General features: G+C 35.6%; 1 protein-coding gene across 5 annotated transcripts; it reads right to left on the reverse strand.

The window, feature by feature from the left end:
• Nucleotides 1-221: 221 nt before the first annotated feature.
• On the reverse strand, nt 222-9,892 carry LOC122834004 (alpha-1,3-galactosyltransferase 2-like). 5 transcript variants are annotated; one of them, XM_044122038.1, is made up of 6 exons: nt 9,805-9,892; nt 6,192-6,275; nt 5,708-5,797; nt 5,263-5,358; nt 4,326-4,463; nt 222-2,384 (listed from the first exon to the last, which is right to left on the reverse strand). In XM_044122038.1, coding segments are annotated over exons 2-6 (1,023 nt in total). In that variant the 5' UTR covers nt 6,194-6,275; nt 9,805-9,892; the 3' UTR covers nt 222-1,687. The 5 variants fall into 5 exon arrangements, with proteins under 5 accessions (XP_043977973.1, XP_043977976.1, XP_043977975.1 ...); XM_044122041.1 differs by having other exon boundaries at nt 6,188-6,275; XM_044122040.1 differs by having other exon boundaries at nt 5,708-6,275.
• Nucleotides 9,893-16,977: the final 7,085 nt, after the last annotated feature.

Consider the following 16,977-nt stretch of genomic DNA (forward strand, 5'->3'; position numbering starts at 1 on the left):
AGGCTTAAACAAGAAGGAAGAACTCACCCCTACCACCGGATATTAATGATTAACTGTGTTACAGCAGGAAAAGTAAAATTACCCGTTTTTTTTTTGGGTTTTTTTGTTAAAACCACAAGCCATAAAAACTAAATGAGCTCCACTGTGGTTGTGACCTCATTTTCTTTGAACACTTCCTGCACTGCTATGTTTATGCTTTTTCAAAAACGGCAAAGAAAAGATGAAATCATTGCCATATTTTATTTGTTTGAAAGGTTTTACATTCGTATAATTCAAGCCGTCTTAGACAGAAAATTGATAAAGTTCCAAAGCTCCATAAATACAAAAATATGACGCTGACTTGAGTTCAGTATTTGATGTTTCAAATATTAAATATGTGGAGTGATATATAAAAAAATATTGTCACTGTAAACATGACTAGAACATCTCTGAACAGGAGAGAGATTTAAAACATGAAAAAATAACAGAACATTCAAATAAAAATGTGCAAATAAAAGGTACCAGTAGAAATGCTCACTTGCAAAAACATATTTTCCAAGGTTAGATCATTGTATAAAGAAAAACGCATTCAAACGGCATTGTTTAAAAATTTCATTTGGTTTAAAAATGTAAGTTAAACTAAGAAATAAAACGTGTAAAAATGTAACCAGCTAAAATCTGGTTCACAGAACAGTAAATACAAAAACAAATCAGTTTTAAATAGTCGTTCCAGACAAAAAATCTGAAATATCTTAAATATGATCTGTGGTTCAAGTACCTGCAATCTTAATATGTATAATTTCTTCACTATTTAAGAAAATGCAAGTGAAGTAATCTAGTCAAAACAGATTAACCGTATTAAAAATGATCTGCCTGAGTTGAGCTGCAGCACCAAACACACAATTTCACTTCCAGTAAATAATGCCTGAGTTGAGCTGCAGCACCAAACACACAATTTCACTTCCAGTAAATAATCACAACAATAAATTATTAAATATACCATGAAATTGATTAATTTTATAAAATCCATTGTCACACGTTCCTCCATAACCTATCAAGAGTTTTACTGCAAAATGTTTTTACTCCTTGACAGATTTATTCAGTCTTGTAAACTAATAAACTGCAGTAAAAGCAGAAACAACTTCAGTATAATAGATGGGAAAAAACTGTCAAACACAAACTGCCTTGTGTGAAAAAAACAACTGTATGAATGTCAGAGATCTTTGATCTCAGTGAGTTGTGCTAGGGCAATCGGAAAAAAAAGGAGTAAATTTCCACTAAAAATCTCAGAAATTTTGAGGTCCCCAAAATTTACTAGAGTAAAATTTAAAATTTCTGAGTTTGAAAAGTTGAACATTTTTGGCTATTGGAAATTTTCTGAGTTTCAAAAATAAATAAAAAAATGTCAGTTTTTTTTCTAGAAAATTTCTGAGATCATAAAATTTCAGTTTTTCCGTGCAAGTGTTCAACTTTTGAGACTCGGAAGTTTAATACTTTTTACGAAAAAATTTCTGAGATTATTCCCAGAATACAATTTTTTCTAACAAATCTTTGACTTTTCACGCTCATTAATTGCTATATTTATTCTAGAACATTTCTGAGATTTTTCTCATAATTCAAGTTGTTTTTTTTTTGTGAAAACACACTCCTTTTTTGACTATGTATAGTTACAGTCAACTGCAACCGATGGGAATCCAAATAAAATAAATTAGCGCGTTATCTCTGACGTCCTCAGGTTATTGTAGTCTTTGGGTGCCCACAGCAGCCGGTACATCTGTATGTCTCTCCGGTAGCCGATGCTGGTGTCCCAGCAGTACTCTGGAGACAGAACCCTGCTGGGCTTGTGAAGCCAAAAGTACTTGTTCAAATGACTCTCGTCGTGCCACAAGGCCTCCACTTGGTTCTCCTTATCCGCCATGATGTTGCGGTAGCAGGCCTCCGTCAGCGCCTTCACGCTCCCCCAGGAGCCTCCGAAGACAGCGGCGTGGTAGTAGAAATCCCCAGTTTTCATGAACGCCTTGGATTTCAGGTTGCGGTCGTAGGTGAACAACATCTTTGGGAGGTGATAGTAGTGGGCGTGAAGCAGAGCCACGGAGTCTCCCAGAGCTTCGGGGCCAAATCTGCCGGTGAACACTTGATCGACGTCAAAGCAGAAGACGTGCGTGGCGCGGTGGCGGATATCCGACTCGATGACGTCTGATATCGCCTTCATCCTCATCATGGAGATGTCCTGCCACCGCGTGTGTCTCTCCACCTTGATTACTTTCAGGTGCCGACTGGGGGCGAGCTTGATGTTCGGCACTTTCTCGGGCGTGTCCGTAAACACGTAGTATGACACGGGCAAACTCGACATGAAGTGTTGCTCTGATGAGTTCAGGAAAGTCTCCAGGTAGGCATCCAGGTACCTGCAGAAACAAAGATGTCGGCCTTTATCTTCCTGTGGTGGAAACCAGGATGTGATGTAACTTTAGGACTGGGTAGCCAGTCAATAATATTGCCACAGTTCGAATAAGGGACACTAGTGCCCACAAATGACACCCTGGAGAGAAAACAAAACAACAACAAAAATATTGCCACAGACATGGGAATATTATGTCTCATATGGATCAATATTCACATGATGTCACACTCCTGGGAATTTTGCAGCTGACAGCCATTTTAGAAGGTATCCCTAACTGTGGTGACAGTTGCTATGGAGTTGCTATGACAACAATGTAAACAAGCCACATTCTCTGTCTCTGTCCGCTGTGATTTTGTTATGAATAATTATGATTTTGCTCCATTTTGTCGGACGAACTATGACTGAAAAGTCAGATAAGTTTTGCACTGGTGAACAATGACCATTTAAACCACTGTGGGGAAAAATGTGTTGGTAGAAATTCATTATTAATGTTTAGGAGCCTGATGATTAAATTAAATTTAGTGTTTTGTTTGTTTGCATGTTTGTAATCAGTATTATATTGTATTTTAAGTTCGGTCTGTTTTTCTTCAGACCGAACTGAAGAAAAACAGGTCTAAGCATGTGCAGTTTCATAACTGCACATGCAGTTGTGAAACTGCATGTGCAGGTCTAAGCATGTGCAGTTTCACAACTGCACATGCTTAGACCTGCTACTCCAGTGACTTATTTAAACAGACAAACCAGAAAGTTCAGAGTAAGTCAAGAAAAAAAAGAATATCCTCCGGTCCAAAATAAGACAGATGCAGGAAGCAGACTGTGAAATTAAACAATATAGGAGAAAGAGAAACTTAATGCATCAGCAATATTTTGACTATATGTTTCTCAGAATATTACATGTTGATTGTTTGGTTTATTTGTCAAGAAAAAAAAAAGCTGTTAAGAATTTTACCGGAGCAGATCGGTGCTTGTTCAGAAATGTTGGAATATTCACTCCGATCCAGAACAGCACAGCATTGTGGGAGAAAAGGTTTCAGCCACTCCACCTCGCATGGCAAGCCAAGCCAGTTTGGTAGCATCAATCAACTGAGTACAGTGTTTTTCAAAGTGGGGGACAACAAGAGGGCAATGTGGGAGCTTAAAAAGTTAGAGCGAAGACGAGGGGAAAGAACTGCAAAAAAAGTAAATAAATAAAATAAATCCCAGACATTTTTAAATCTTAATTTTTGTTTCTTGTTATTCAATCAGTTTCTAAATACAACATAAGCTAAAATAATTGATTTAAATGTTATTTAATTTTCTGATGGAAAAGTTACTGACAAAAAAAAAGACCAAAGGAACTGTCCAGCTGCTGCAAAACACAGGAGAACAGTGCTAAACAGAATAAAATTAAATTTGATGTGATAAATATAAAATATTACATCTTTACTTATAATCAAAAGAGGCAGGGGATTGTGACAAAAATTTGTAGCATCTGGTAATAGTCATATTATTTGACAATTAAGATTTTCACCATCTAAAATTAGCATGAGGCAGCGTTGTATGAATGAAAGTGGTAATTGTAAGTTTTATTAATTATTATTTTGTAGCATTTTCTGTGTGTTTGCAAAGTACGTCCCCAGCCAGAGTTTAATGCTCTTTGGGAAGCCCTGCACTCGCTCACTCTTTGGTTACCTAGCAACAACCTGTGGAGTAACTTGAGCAGCAGTAGTTTAAGTTTTTGTCACAATGTCTCCTAACTGCTTAAAAATGAAAAAAAAAAAACAGCGTGGAGGGAAAGGAGAAAATAAGTACAACAGCTGGAGAGGAAGCTATGGATCAAACGGGAAAAGGTTATTTAACTAGTGTGGAAGTATTTCAAATATTTAGAACAAAAAAAAAAAAAACCCGAATCAATAATTGTTAATGTTAACTGATATGAAACGTTCACGTTCATTTGAAAACCAACCTGCCGACTGCGAACACAGTCAAGGCGACAGAAGATCCTTTGTTTCTGTGTATCTGGTCGAAGTGACTGGGATTAAACATTCCCTCCCAGATGATGGGAGCCTTCCAGGAAGTGCATGTTTGCACGTCATTTCGAGACCTGAAACAAAGGAAGATCTTGAAGTTTACACACACACACAAAAAAAAAAAAAATAGTGCATGGAGAGTTTCCTCCTCTTTTAATAGGAATGCAGTTTATACGGTAAGTAAAAGTAGCTCAAGTTCACAGGTCCTGAAGGAACATTTAGGGCTCTTTGCAAACTGCTTCTAGTGTTTTGCTGTCGGATGTTGGGTTGAATTTCATTGGACGCGGTGTTTTGAATGTTTCTCATTTTTAGACTACTTTCTGTACAGTGGAGCTGCTGTTTGAACGTCGTTAGATAACTTGCCAAGCTCATGAAGTGTTAAGATATTTTCTCTGAAGGCCTCAAGATAACCTTTTGGTGTTCACTGCCACCTGAGCAGTAAAACTAAATATCTACACTCTAAAAAGGCCAAATATACTTCAAAAATTATGATTTTCTCAACATATGTATTTACTGTTATATGCCTAGTTGTTAATTTAGCTTCTTTAATTGGTATTCTGCACACAAATTGCCTACTAATTACATTTCTTAAAATACGTTTTACAAGATCTGACCTTCAATTTCAATTTAATGTTTATGTTAATCAAATTTTGTTAATCTAAATGCCAGTCTTGCACAACTCACAACATGAACACATTTAAAGGAACACAAGAAAAGCCACCTAAAATTACTCTTGTACAAGACTTTTAGGTAGCAGGAAGTATGGACTACCGATAAACCTGGTGGTTGGAAACTGCAGATTAAGACTTCACGAGAAATGATTGTTTCTCATGAAGTCTGCTATAAACAGAACTTGAGGTTTAAACGTCTTACCAAAGGTCCAGGCTTGAGTCTGCACTGTTACCCGACGTCAGCATCTTTACACTTTCCAAAGTGCATTTGTCCATTGGAATGAGTCCAATTACAAATCTGAAATCAGAGAAAATTTGTTTTTTACTTTAAATTTTGAACTAATACTGATGCATTATAGACTCTAAAAACTTGTACGAGATTACATGTTGTTAGCTGATGTGCTTATAGGCAGAAAAATATGGGAGTTCTTAGTTTTCACTGAGTCTGAATCTGATATCAGTGGCTTGATTGGTGACAATCTGGTCTAGGATTTTATTTTTACCTTTATTATGTGATGCAAAACAAGGGCAAAATGGTGTCAATGAAACCACGTTTACCTTCACATGAGTAATATTGTTAGTTTCCAGTACAGACCTGACAAATTAGTCAGGTCTCTTAACACCATTTTAAACAGTTAATAACTCACCGAACTGAAGGAGGTACAAAGAACATGATGAACGTTGCAAACGGAAATAAAAACAGGAATTTCAAAATTTTCTTAGACCTCTGAATGCTCCTGTGGTGAGAAAAGACAGACAGTGTCAAAAAACCCAAAAACAAATGGACAGTGGATATAAAAAGTTTACACGCCTTTGTTGATGTGCCAGGCTTTTGTGATTTCAAATAAATGACAATTAAAAATTACTTTTTTCAATTTTAAAATTCATCTGTTTGAGGGAAACACACACAAAAAAAAAATGCTGCAGAAGCTTAGCTGGTTAAGTTAGGATACGTTGTTAAATCATGGCTCTTAACTGGGAGTCTATCATCTGGATTTAATGGTATATGCAAAACACTTGCAAATATATCAGCTTGAAGGTGTCAGATTGCCTGGTTGTGTTGCAGTGGTACTTTAACAGGGATCAGTAGACTTTTGTTACATGTTTTATGACAGAGAGACATTTACCCACATTGTTGGTTGTTTGTTGACTTCAGTAAAGAAAAAGGACTGTAGGCTGAAGGTGATGACAACCGTGGATTATGGCACAAAAATGCTGGAAGAAAAAGATTTTATGAGAGCCGAAGTTTATTCAATATTTCTAACAAAAAAGTAACAAATACGCTTATCCTTGATTTACAAAGATGATTACGGTAACTTAATATTAATAATGAATAATAATACAGACACATTTTATCAATTTAACTTTCCAATTTATAAATATCTGACATGGTTTAAAAGAGGGCAAAATCCCATTTAAACTGTTCAGATATTTTCAGTTTGTAACAAGAAACTGTGGAAAAAAATTGTAGCTGTTGTAAAAAAAAAAAACAATGTTTACATTCAAACAGGTTTGAGTGGTTTGGCTGGTTGAGTCTGTGCTGTGTTTTGTTGGCTTTAAAAGGATTTCATTCAAAAAGGACAACTCAATTCGCGGAAAGATAAAGGGAGTTCTGAGAAAAACCTCAGAAGGAGAAGAGCATGCTGGGTAATGTAGTGACGCAACAGAATAAGCCACTATAGATTATAGTTTTAACTAAATGTTTTACTTCTGGTTCTTCTCTAAGCAACCCAACAAAATGCTCATTGAAATGAATACTGCAGAAATTATACACATTTGTAAAACATTTGAAGGCGGTTTAACTTGAAAATGAAAGGCCACCTGCTGCCTTGAAATGTAATTTAAGTCAACAAGAAAATAGTTTTGATTTTAACTCAGAAATTGATTTAACAAGAGACACGTTTTCTAAATGTTTTTAAGTTCATTAATCTTTAGTAGTGAGTTTACCTAACCCTAAGCATTCTGGGAGATAGTTTCCACTCCTGTCTTTCTCTTCTTTCAGTTTTTTTAAGTGCTAACATAAAAACTCTAGTTTATTAAACTCTTGGGGGTTTGACAAAATTAATAAAACGTTAATACATCTACTACTGTTTATCTTTCACAAACTCACATTTAAGTTTAAAATCTAAAACTCGCTACATTTATTTTACTTAAATAGTAGAAGACAATAGACAGCACTAAATGCGGCTAATGTTTGACAGGGGACATGCAAATAACCTGATGCAAATAGTTTGTTTATAAAGCTGTTAATAAAGATAACAAACTATTTGCATCATATCATCATATTTGCAGCAACTGATATAGTGAGAAACCCTCCTATGTTATAACGTCTCTAGATGAAATGTCAAATTAGAAGAATTAACAGTAAGATAATGTCTCAATGTGGTGAAGGAATAAATATCAGCCTGTTTTGTTGTGTGTGAAAATGAGCAGCAGTGACAAAAAGGGGAACGTCAAGAACCTCAGAGCAGTGAGTCTCCATGGTGACGGGACCTTGAGAAAGTTTGGGTTTTTGAGGTGTGTGTAAGAGCTCAAAGAGAAAACATCATGTTTTAAAATTAAATACTATTTACTTATCCTAATCAGTGAATAGTCAGAAAGTTTTTTTTTCTGTACAGATCAATGTGGAACATAATCATTTTAACATTGATGGAGAAGATTCATTTCTTCTTGGAAATAAGTGTATTATAAGAATACAGAGAGCTTTGATATTAGGATGATGAAATCTCAGGGTGGAGACAATTGTAAGAAATAAGTATTTGGGGAAATAAAACCTGGTTTGTATTAACATCTCATACTGTTGGTTTTAGACGTTTCCTTGAATTGCTAGATAGAAGGAAAAAGATTCAAGCATTTTTCATAAAACAAGCCCAACAAGTCTATGTCTAATCACAAGAAGTTATAAACATGGATCAGTTACAATGATCCATACTAAGCTGTATGAGTTATATAATTGACAAGTCAAAATTGCAGATAACTGAAGAACTGAATGCTAAAAATATCAATAATGAGTTAATATTGAACAATGATGTTAATGATGGGATTGCGAGTGTATAAAATGTAATGATCGGTAAGATGGTAACAGAAGGTGACACTGGTGAGACACAGGGAAGTTGTTTAGGACAGAGAGTGTAGAAGACTCTTTCACAACAGTTTCAACTCCCCGCCAGGGGGTCTTTTGTGGGCTCTAGTGTCACTTATATGACAGTAGGCTGACAGGAAAGGGGGACGGAGAGGGGGGAAGACATGCGGTAAATGTCGCCAGGTCCGGGAATCGAACCAGCGACGGCCTCCAAATGTGGGTCGCGCTATCTCCTACGCCTCCACAGCACGCCCACAACAGTTTCAACTGGGATGATTTGAAAATCACTCAGAAGTCACGTAGAGGTTCCGCCAAACAACATAAAGCTGAAGAACTCGCTAATATTCGGGGGTGAAACACGGCGGACTTTGGCGGTCGGATTTTACGGTGAGGATGAAGCTTTGAGGCAGAGTCAGGTGGAAACTAGTGATGGGCCATCTGAAGCCTCGTACCAAGTAATAAGGCGGCATGTCCGATGAAGGGGATTGTGTTGTCCTGCTGAAGACCACGTGACTGGCAACAAACGAGGCCTAGCATTGCATGGATCACGTGACTGCTTCATCTTGAGTGTCGGTTTTCAATATAAAAGCGTGATGAGCCGCTGCTTCCCGATCGCATCAGATGAGTGTTTGAAACAGGACCAATCTGAGCGAAGAGTCAAGTTCATGTCTGATATGAAAGTGTGTCAGGCTTCCACAAAACCACAAACGACTTGCAGCACCATTTTTAGTCACTTAGTCAAGTTTTCGTTTTTATGAGGATGTTGCAAACATCGGCCATCTTCAATATACATGTATATATATATTTCTAAATAAAAGCAGTGAATCTTGCGTGCAGAGTTAAAATTACTTGTCATAATTGTGTGGAAAAAAATCACTCAAATTCTCTAAATAATTATGTAATTGTCGGTTTTTCTATTTTGTTTCTTTCTTGCTATTTTGCAGTATATATTTTTATTATCTTAATCTAATCGTAAGTGTGATCGTAAGTGTGAATATGTTTCGGGTCTCAGCTGGGCAGGAAGTATGAATAAACTTTAAAAACCGTCTGTGAGGTAATCTCGACTAAAGCGTATTTACATGTCAAGACAAGTCATGTTCAGGCTTGAATCAGATTGGGATTCTGACAATAAGACTTCAGGGCGATTGCTCAAGGCTGCTCCAAAAGTTACAATACTAAGCTGTCAAAATGCTTAGTATTTTGACAGCTTAGTCAAAATGCTGATTTTGACTCATATTCTTAATAAATCTTAATAATTTATTCAGTATGCAACAATTGTCAGATTCCTGTGAAATGTATTTTAAACTATATATAACATATGTAGTTTTCGTTTCGTAAAAAGCCCAATAAACAACATCAAAGTTTGAAGAAATTGTAAATGAAGAAAAATCAGTCGGGTATTTTGCGATGTAGATGCCGCACGCTTTATTTTTATACGTTTTGACGTGAGACTGAAACTTTTTCTAACACCCCACACAAAGGGAAATAATAAAAAGCATGTCCCGCCAAGTTTGTTTTCTATTGATCGATTTTTCTGATTATAACTTTTAATTTTGCGGTAATGTTTAGGCAGATGATGAACAGACCGATTAGGCTAATAAAAAACAATAGGCTATACTTGAAGATTTAGTACAGAACATTTAAAAAGAATTTTTAGCCTACCTGGAGGTTTCTTTTGTTAATCCAAAACGCTTCATATGTTAAACGTCACGGCGCATACTGCTCAATAGTATGAGTCCGTAGAAGCAGGTTGTCTGTATCCTAATTTACATGTCACTCCCTTTTCAGGAAACCCATTACTCTGAAAAAGGGAGTTGGCTTCAGACATGCAACCATCCCCTTATTGGTCTCGACTTAAACGCAGTGATTCCCACTAACAGCGATAATTATTATGGGGATAATACAGATTAAAAAAAGCCTCTCTGGCTAAATCTGGCATAAATTCTTGTTGATTAATATGCATTGTCCTCTTTATTTTCAGAAGTAATTATAATGATAATAATAATAATGAAATTATGAATGTGTTATTATTATAATTCTATATAATAATTTGATATATTATATATAATAGCCTATAATCTTACAAATTATATATATATAATAGGCTATATCAAATTGTATAATAATAATAAAAAAATTTAATTTACTAGTTGTGCAGGTTCTGTAGGTTTTTGTCGACGTGCTGATGGCCAACTCCAGACAAAGTCTTACTATTTATAGCAGTCTCCGTTTTCGCTTGCCTTTAAAAAGAGGGAAAAAAATCCGACAAGTCTAAAGTAGCCTATTGCAACATCCTGGAAGAATCAGATAATGACCAACAACCTGCATGCTGACAGTAAATTAGGCTATTTGACATTACTTTGTTGTGGGGGAGGCAGATAACAGAAACAATGGATATTTGTTGTTAGTTGCTCAGAAACGTAGAAAACGTGTTAACATTTTAACATGAACAGAGCAGGTTTCTGCTTTCAGCCTCGTCTTTTGTCAATGAATCAAGAAGTTAAGCGCGTCTTGACAAAGAGGATCATCGCTTCTCTTCCGTCGCTGTATCGACGCTTGATGTTTCATATCTGTGCCAGAACCTTAATTAAAGCAAAAATTTCTCTACTTATACTTCATCATAACTTTTTTAGATCCTCATACAGGATTTTTTTTATTTTTTTTATTATTGACACCGACACTTTGACTATGCAGTAAGCAGGTAGATAAAACTATTTCTGGCTTTATAATTGCGGAATGTCCGTATAATAAGGAAAAGATGGATGTTTTGGTACTTAGTAGAAAGAGTGTGCATAAGTCTGACAGGAGAAAACATCTGTCATGAACATGTTTATGACTGCTCGGTAATGGCACTGTTAATTCAAAGCCGTACTAAAAATTGAAAAATCTAAAAATCCATTAAAAGTGTCAATTTTGCGCTAAAAGTGTCATTATTTTCTAAAGTCATAATTTTTCATGAAGACTCCTTCATGTTTTTACCAGTGTCATGTCAGTCTTATGCATTCAAATAAAATGCTACCGATGTTTTTCCTTAAATCCATAACGTTACCATTTCAGGATTGTTAATTTGAGTGATTTTTATGCTAGTTCAAACTGCAGCCCGAATGACCCAATTCCGGTGTTTTATCTAATCGCATATTTTGGGGGTGGTCATTCACACTTCCAATCCTCATTTAGGCAATTATGCTATTAGACTGACTTGTCTGTGATCTCCAGTGTAAACTGCAAACGACCTGAAAGTGTCCCGCATGCTCAGTAAAGGGCGCAATAACGTCTCGTACAGAGAGCTTACTCAGTGTTTTGCCAACAAAGAATAGTGTGGTCAGTGTTTGCGTAAGTAAACGTGAGTGTTAACAGTGTGTGGCAAGCCGTTTTAACATAAAATCGGTTTCGTCATTTGCTGCTGCTCACGTTCTCACTAAAACCAGGAAGATAGAGCACATAACACCAGTTTTAAAGTCCCCCACTGGCTCCCTGTAGCTCAAAGAATAGACATTAAAATACTGTTAAATGATGGATCCTGACTTAATGTTGTGTTTTGATTGTTGATTCTATGTTGCATTGTGTTTTTGTGTCTGATATGATGTAAAGCACTTTGAAATGCCTTGCTGCTGAAATGTGCTATACAAATAAAATTTGATTGATTGGTTGACTAGACAAAACTACATTTTGACTATCTGGAACGGTAATTTAAGATATCTGCATATACATTCTGACTAATAAGAATAATAATTTGAGAATGACTACTCAAAATTACAATTCAAGATACATTTCATTTAGTTTTGTCTAGTCATTATTTGCTTTTCAGATATCTATCATTTAATTTTCACTAGTCAAAACTTCATATCTCCTATCCAAAAATAAATTTAAGATATCTTGAATTACTGTATGTTGTCATTCAAGATATCTTTAGTTAGAATCATGCCTAGTCAAAACTAAAATCTAGATATCTTGAATTTACTTTATGACTAGTCATAATTTAATTGTAGATATCTGAAATGTGTATTTCAGATAGTCAGTAATTCATTGTAAATATCTTGAATTGAAGTCTCCATACAATTCTATGGTAAATCTGACGTCATTAAGACTAGTCAGAATGTAATTAGAGATATCTCAAATAGGTATTTTATCTAGTCAAAATATAATTAGAGATATCTCAAATCGCTAAAACGTCTAATCACAAAACAATTTGGGAAAATCTGGAATGTAAGGGCGGCAAAACCGAATTTATGTTAAAACGGCTTGCCATAAACGGTGGCGCATAGTTTGAGATTTTGAAGTTGTACGAGCCCAGCCAGTTGGCAGCCAGTACATTAACAACTTAATCCTCATTACTGACCGCCATTATTGTTGTTTTCATTCTTTTTTTCTTTTTTTTGCGCGTATTAAGACGCAGAATAGTGACGTTTGTCGAGTATCAGTGACGTTCAGAATCTGGCCGTTGGTGTTCAGGTCACTTTTGAAAAGATCGATGTATGTGTGACCGGTGGACTCCTGCGTTGTGTGTGTTATGTGGTGATCAGACAAACCACAAAACTCCGAATCAGGGTTTGGAGGCGGTCTCCGTTTATTTATCCTGTCAATCGGGAGACATTAGCATTAGCACATAGCATGTGCTCTAGTTCGCCAACCCGATCTCTCCCCAGTGGAACAAGTAACAAAAGGGAAGAGGAAATTAATAACTGAGTATTTATAATGGTCCTGGAGGACCCTGAACAAAAGAAGAAGAAAGAAGGGCAGAGCTGGAGGACAAAACCCCTTAAAGCAGACACAGAGGAACACAAGGATAGACAAATATAAGAGGACAAATAAATTAAAGAAAAACATTTTGTGGAAATATATAACTAACAATATAAACCCAGTTACATATGGAGCTAAAACTGTCTCATAATTTACAAATGCACAGAACTGTAATTCATTCTTCAAGCTGAGTGTGTCGGGATAAAATTAAGTCATTTGTCATTAACTATGCTGGTTGCATTTTCAGTTGTGAAACGTTTCAGGTCGTTCTGACACACAAACACAGTCCAGGTTAGAATAACCTGATAAAAATGTCTTTGAGTGGCAAATAAATCACTCTGCCCTGAAAGGTTGGATCCTAACATTTGGTCTCCAAAATCCTGCCTGAAAAGTGATTAATTTAAAACCAAGTATCAGAAATGTTTAATGTCTACTCTGTTTAAAACTGAGCAGGACTTTTTTTGCTGCTTAAACAGTTTTATCTACTAACATGATCACACCAATAAACTTTTCAGGTAAGGCATCTTAAAAAACTGAGCTAAATCATCACACAGTTTGGTTAGTGATAACTTAAGCTTTTACATAATACTTTTTTTAATCACTAATTTTATGTCCAGTTGCATGTGTTGGCTTTGTTTCTTTTAAATGTTTTTTTTTTTTGTCTGTTTGGTAATATTGTGATATTTTGTTTCATCTCTATGTTGTTTTGTAACTTCAAAAATTGTAATTTCACAATTGAAAAATTGAAATTGTTCTTTAGTTTGAACCAGAGACATAAGCAGAAATCAATGTACAGTCACTCACCTCTCAGCTAATAAAAACTAGTACTGGGTAGTTTTAAGTGAAGATGTTTTTGATAGATATAGATATGGTGATTGAAGCTGTGGTTTCTCGGTTCTGGAAATACACTTCCAGAGTATAATCGTCATCATCAGGCTGTAGCACTCCACTTGTGAAGGTAAATCTGATGCATTTCTACTTTAGACACCAATTCAGACTGCTTCCACTTGACTTAATGAAAGTGTTTAGAGGGTGACGGTTAAGGGATTAGGAGACTGAAACGTTATTCCCCATCTGTTTAACAGAAAGGTGATGAATATGGACATCGGTAACCCAATACCACTGGAGGGTCCGATTCTCCCACCTTTCCCATCCTGAGCAGATGTCTGACGAGAAAAGAAGCAAAAACATTATAATTAATCACTGGTTAACCTGAACTGGGAGGACTGGGAGGACTGGGAGGAGAGGCTTACGTTTATTACAGGAAGGTTTTGATCCTTATCAGCGTGACTATTGTATGAACTCTACATTTTTTCAGGTTGATTTGATCCTTTCTTTTCCTGAGGTGCAATGATTGTACAGTTAATAAATTTGAAAACAATTATTAAGGATACAAGATCTAATTTAAATCTTGATTGGTTTATTTTTCAAATTCTTTCAGGTTTTAAGTAACTCGTAGAGGCTCAAATATACACATTTAAATTTCCACTTATGTTTGTTTTTTTTTTTTGACTCTCAGCAAATTGCTAATTAACCAGCATTAAAAAGGCCAAGCCTTAGCTCTGGCTGGTTGTTTGACCACTCCTCTTACTGAAATAGTTCATTAAAAGTGTTTGGTTTTCTGGTATGAACCTGCATTCTAGACAAGCTCTAAACATTTTTAGTAAGTTTGAGGTAAAATCTGATTTATTCCGTCCATAAACAGTTTTAATGTGCAATTTGGATCCTTATTCTGTTGGTTCTAAGTTCCAAACGTCTAGATGTTGATTCAAAGTAAAGTCAGCGCATTGCCTCCGTAGCATTGGCAGCGAGTCAGATCATGATACTGCCACCACCATGCCTTACAGCTGGCCATAAAGGGTTTGTTTTAAACAAAATGTCTCAGTCTTTGTCCAGCTGAAAACGTTTCTCCAAAAGTCATCAGTTCACTCTTCATTGTTCTTTTTTAGATTTATTATAAGTTCATATTTAACTAGTTCCTGGGTTACTTTTTAACATCCCAAGCAAGTTCCTCACATCAGCAAAACAGTCAGTTAGATATCTGAAACTCTGATGCAGTTTGAGTGTCTCACTGGATACTTGTCCCAATCCCAAATCCAAACTGGTTTTGGCCTTCTGATCCAACTTCAAACTTGCTGAATATTTTTGGACTGAAAAGGAAAACGAATCAATTTTAATAAGTTCTTCCAACTCGGTTATGAAGAGTGTTCACCAAGAAAAACAGCAGCAGCTTTGTGACGGCTATGAAATATAACCAAATATTAGTGTCCGTGCAGATTTCTTTAATCCTCCATGCATAATTTTAACACAGATTTCAATTATTGTGTCTAAAATTTACAGAAGGTCTTTGCTGTGCAATCAAAACACTTCCTGAGTGTATACGAACTTCTGGTTGGCACAGGATGATCTAAACATTGTGTATCTGACGAGAGAATAACATCAAATCAGTAAAAACACTTTTATTACAATTGCTTTGACAGTTAGTAGTTTATTTACAGAATTTATCATGCTCCGACATAAAAGACAAATGTTAAGTAGGTTACAAATGAACTCAGGAGTTGTACACAAAGTTAAGGCCTTAAACACTTGTAAAATAAAGTATACTTTTATAAGTAAATGGAAAACTTCATGTTTGATGTGTTCACCTCAGACTGCAGCTGTTAACTGTAATGTCTCATCAACCTTGACATGATTAGCTTGTCTATAAAATAAATCCATGGATTCTTTTATGTACTTTTTGTTTCCACATTAGTCACTAATGCTTACAGTTAAACAGATAAACTAACTTGTGGAGAAGAAAACATGTTTTTGACCTCTTTATTTATCTTCTCATGTCTCAGCTTCAGGAGAGATTAGAGATTATTTGGTCTTTTAACTTGGCTCACAATGCAGCCTAGTTAATAATCCTGCAAAATCAGTCACTGAAAAAAAGCCCACTTCCTGGAAACTGTAGACTTTTTAACCAACTTTTACAAACTAAAACAGGATTTATGGATAGAGCCCATGCATCTCAACACAATGCATAAAAAAATGCATGACATAAAACAAAGTAGCTCATCAATAAATAAATAAATGTGGCTACAGCAAAAAAGGACAAGTTCATCCCCAAAAAGGTCATCAAGTTGCAGTACAAATTTCCAACAACCTCCAATTTTTCTAACACTGGAATGTTTCATTGAAAAGAGGGAATGCCAAAACGTCCCAGCAGCGTTCATTAAACCAGGACAGCTATTTGCATCGATGGGTGGCTATCTTTAATCTCAATAAACATCAACGGGTCACTTTGCATTTTATTTCAACTGGAAATAATATTTTCTTTCCAAGAACAACAAACAAGGGGAGTAAAATTATAAACCCGACTTTGTCTAATTTTTTTTTACAAAGCCTCACCTTGATCTAAACCTTTATATTTTTTTTTAGAATAGAAGGCAAATAAAAGTATTTTTCTGCAGCTTATGTGTAGATAACGCTTCTTTACCAAAGTCTTAAAAAATAAAATGGAAAGACAAGCATACACATAAATACACGTATATGCTTTGCATAAGCTGCGTGTAAAATGAAACAGTAGACATTATTCACAACACATAAAACGCAGCTTTGATCACAGCCAACGGAAATAACTAAAACTGAATCCAAACATGAGTTCAGAGAACAAGACATTGTGTCTGAGAAAGTGAAATGTAATAATTTAAAATAGATTAGTAAGGGTTTTGATCCTTTAACTTGTTGAATCAAAGTTATATTTCTGAAGCAGGTGAAAGCTGCTTCTTTTAATCTTTTTAAAGATTAAAACTGCAATCTTTAAACCAAGCCCCATTTTGATCATGTTAAACCAAAGTTTGAACAACTTAAGACCCAACAGAAAAATAAAAATAAAAATGAGAAATGATCCTAAAATGAGATAAAGATGAGCAGCCGTGTCACACAGGCCTTTCACAGTTATGACAAGTACAAAGAAAAGGCGGAAAAATTTAAGTATCTTCATGTCGACTTGTCACAATACATTATTGTGCTGTAGTTGTATGAACCTTCCAGACCTCTCAGGTCTTCTGGTTCTGTTCTGCTCTGCAGAACCAAAACCAGAACCAAACACGG

The sequence above is a fragment of the Gambusia affinis genome, linkage group LG07 (assembly GCF_019740435.1).
Source record: "Gambusia affinis linkage group LG07, SWU_Gaff_1.0, whole genome shotgun sequence".
NCBI classification, from domain to species: domain Eukaryota; kingdom Metazoa; phylum Chordata; class Actinopteri; order Cyprinodontiformes; family Poeciliidae; genus Gambusia; species Gambusia affinis.

Coding starts and splice junctions, on each gene's coding strand:
- LOC122834004 (XM_044122037.1), bottom strand. CDS start 9,839: ATGAAGCGTTTTGGATTAACAAAAGAAACCTCCAG. Junction 5,359..5,707: donor TTTGTACCTCCTTCAGTTCG/GTGAGTTATTAA, acceptor CTCTGATTTCAG/ATTTGTAATTGGACTCATTC. Junction 4,464..5,262: donor GACTCAAGCCTGGACCTTTG/GTAAGACGTTTA, acceptor CCTTTGTTTCAG/GTCTCGAAATGACGTGCAAA.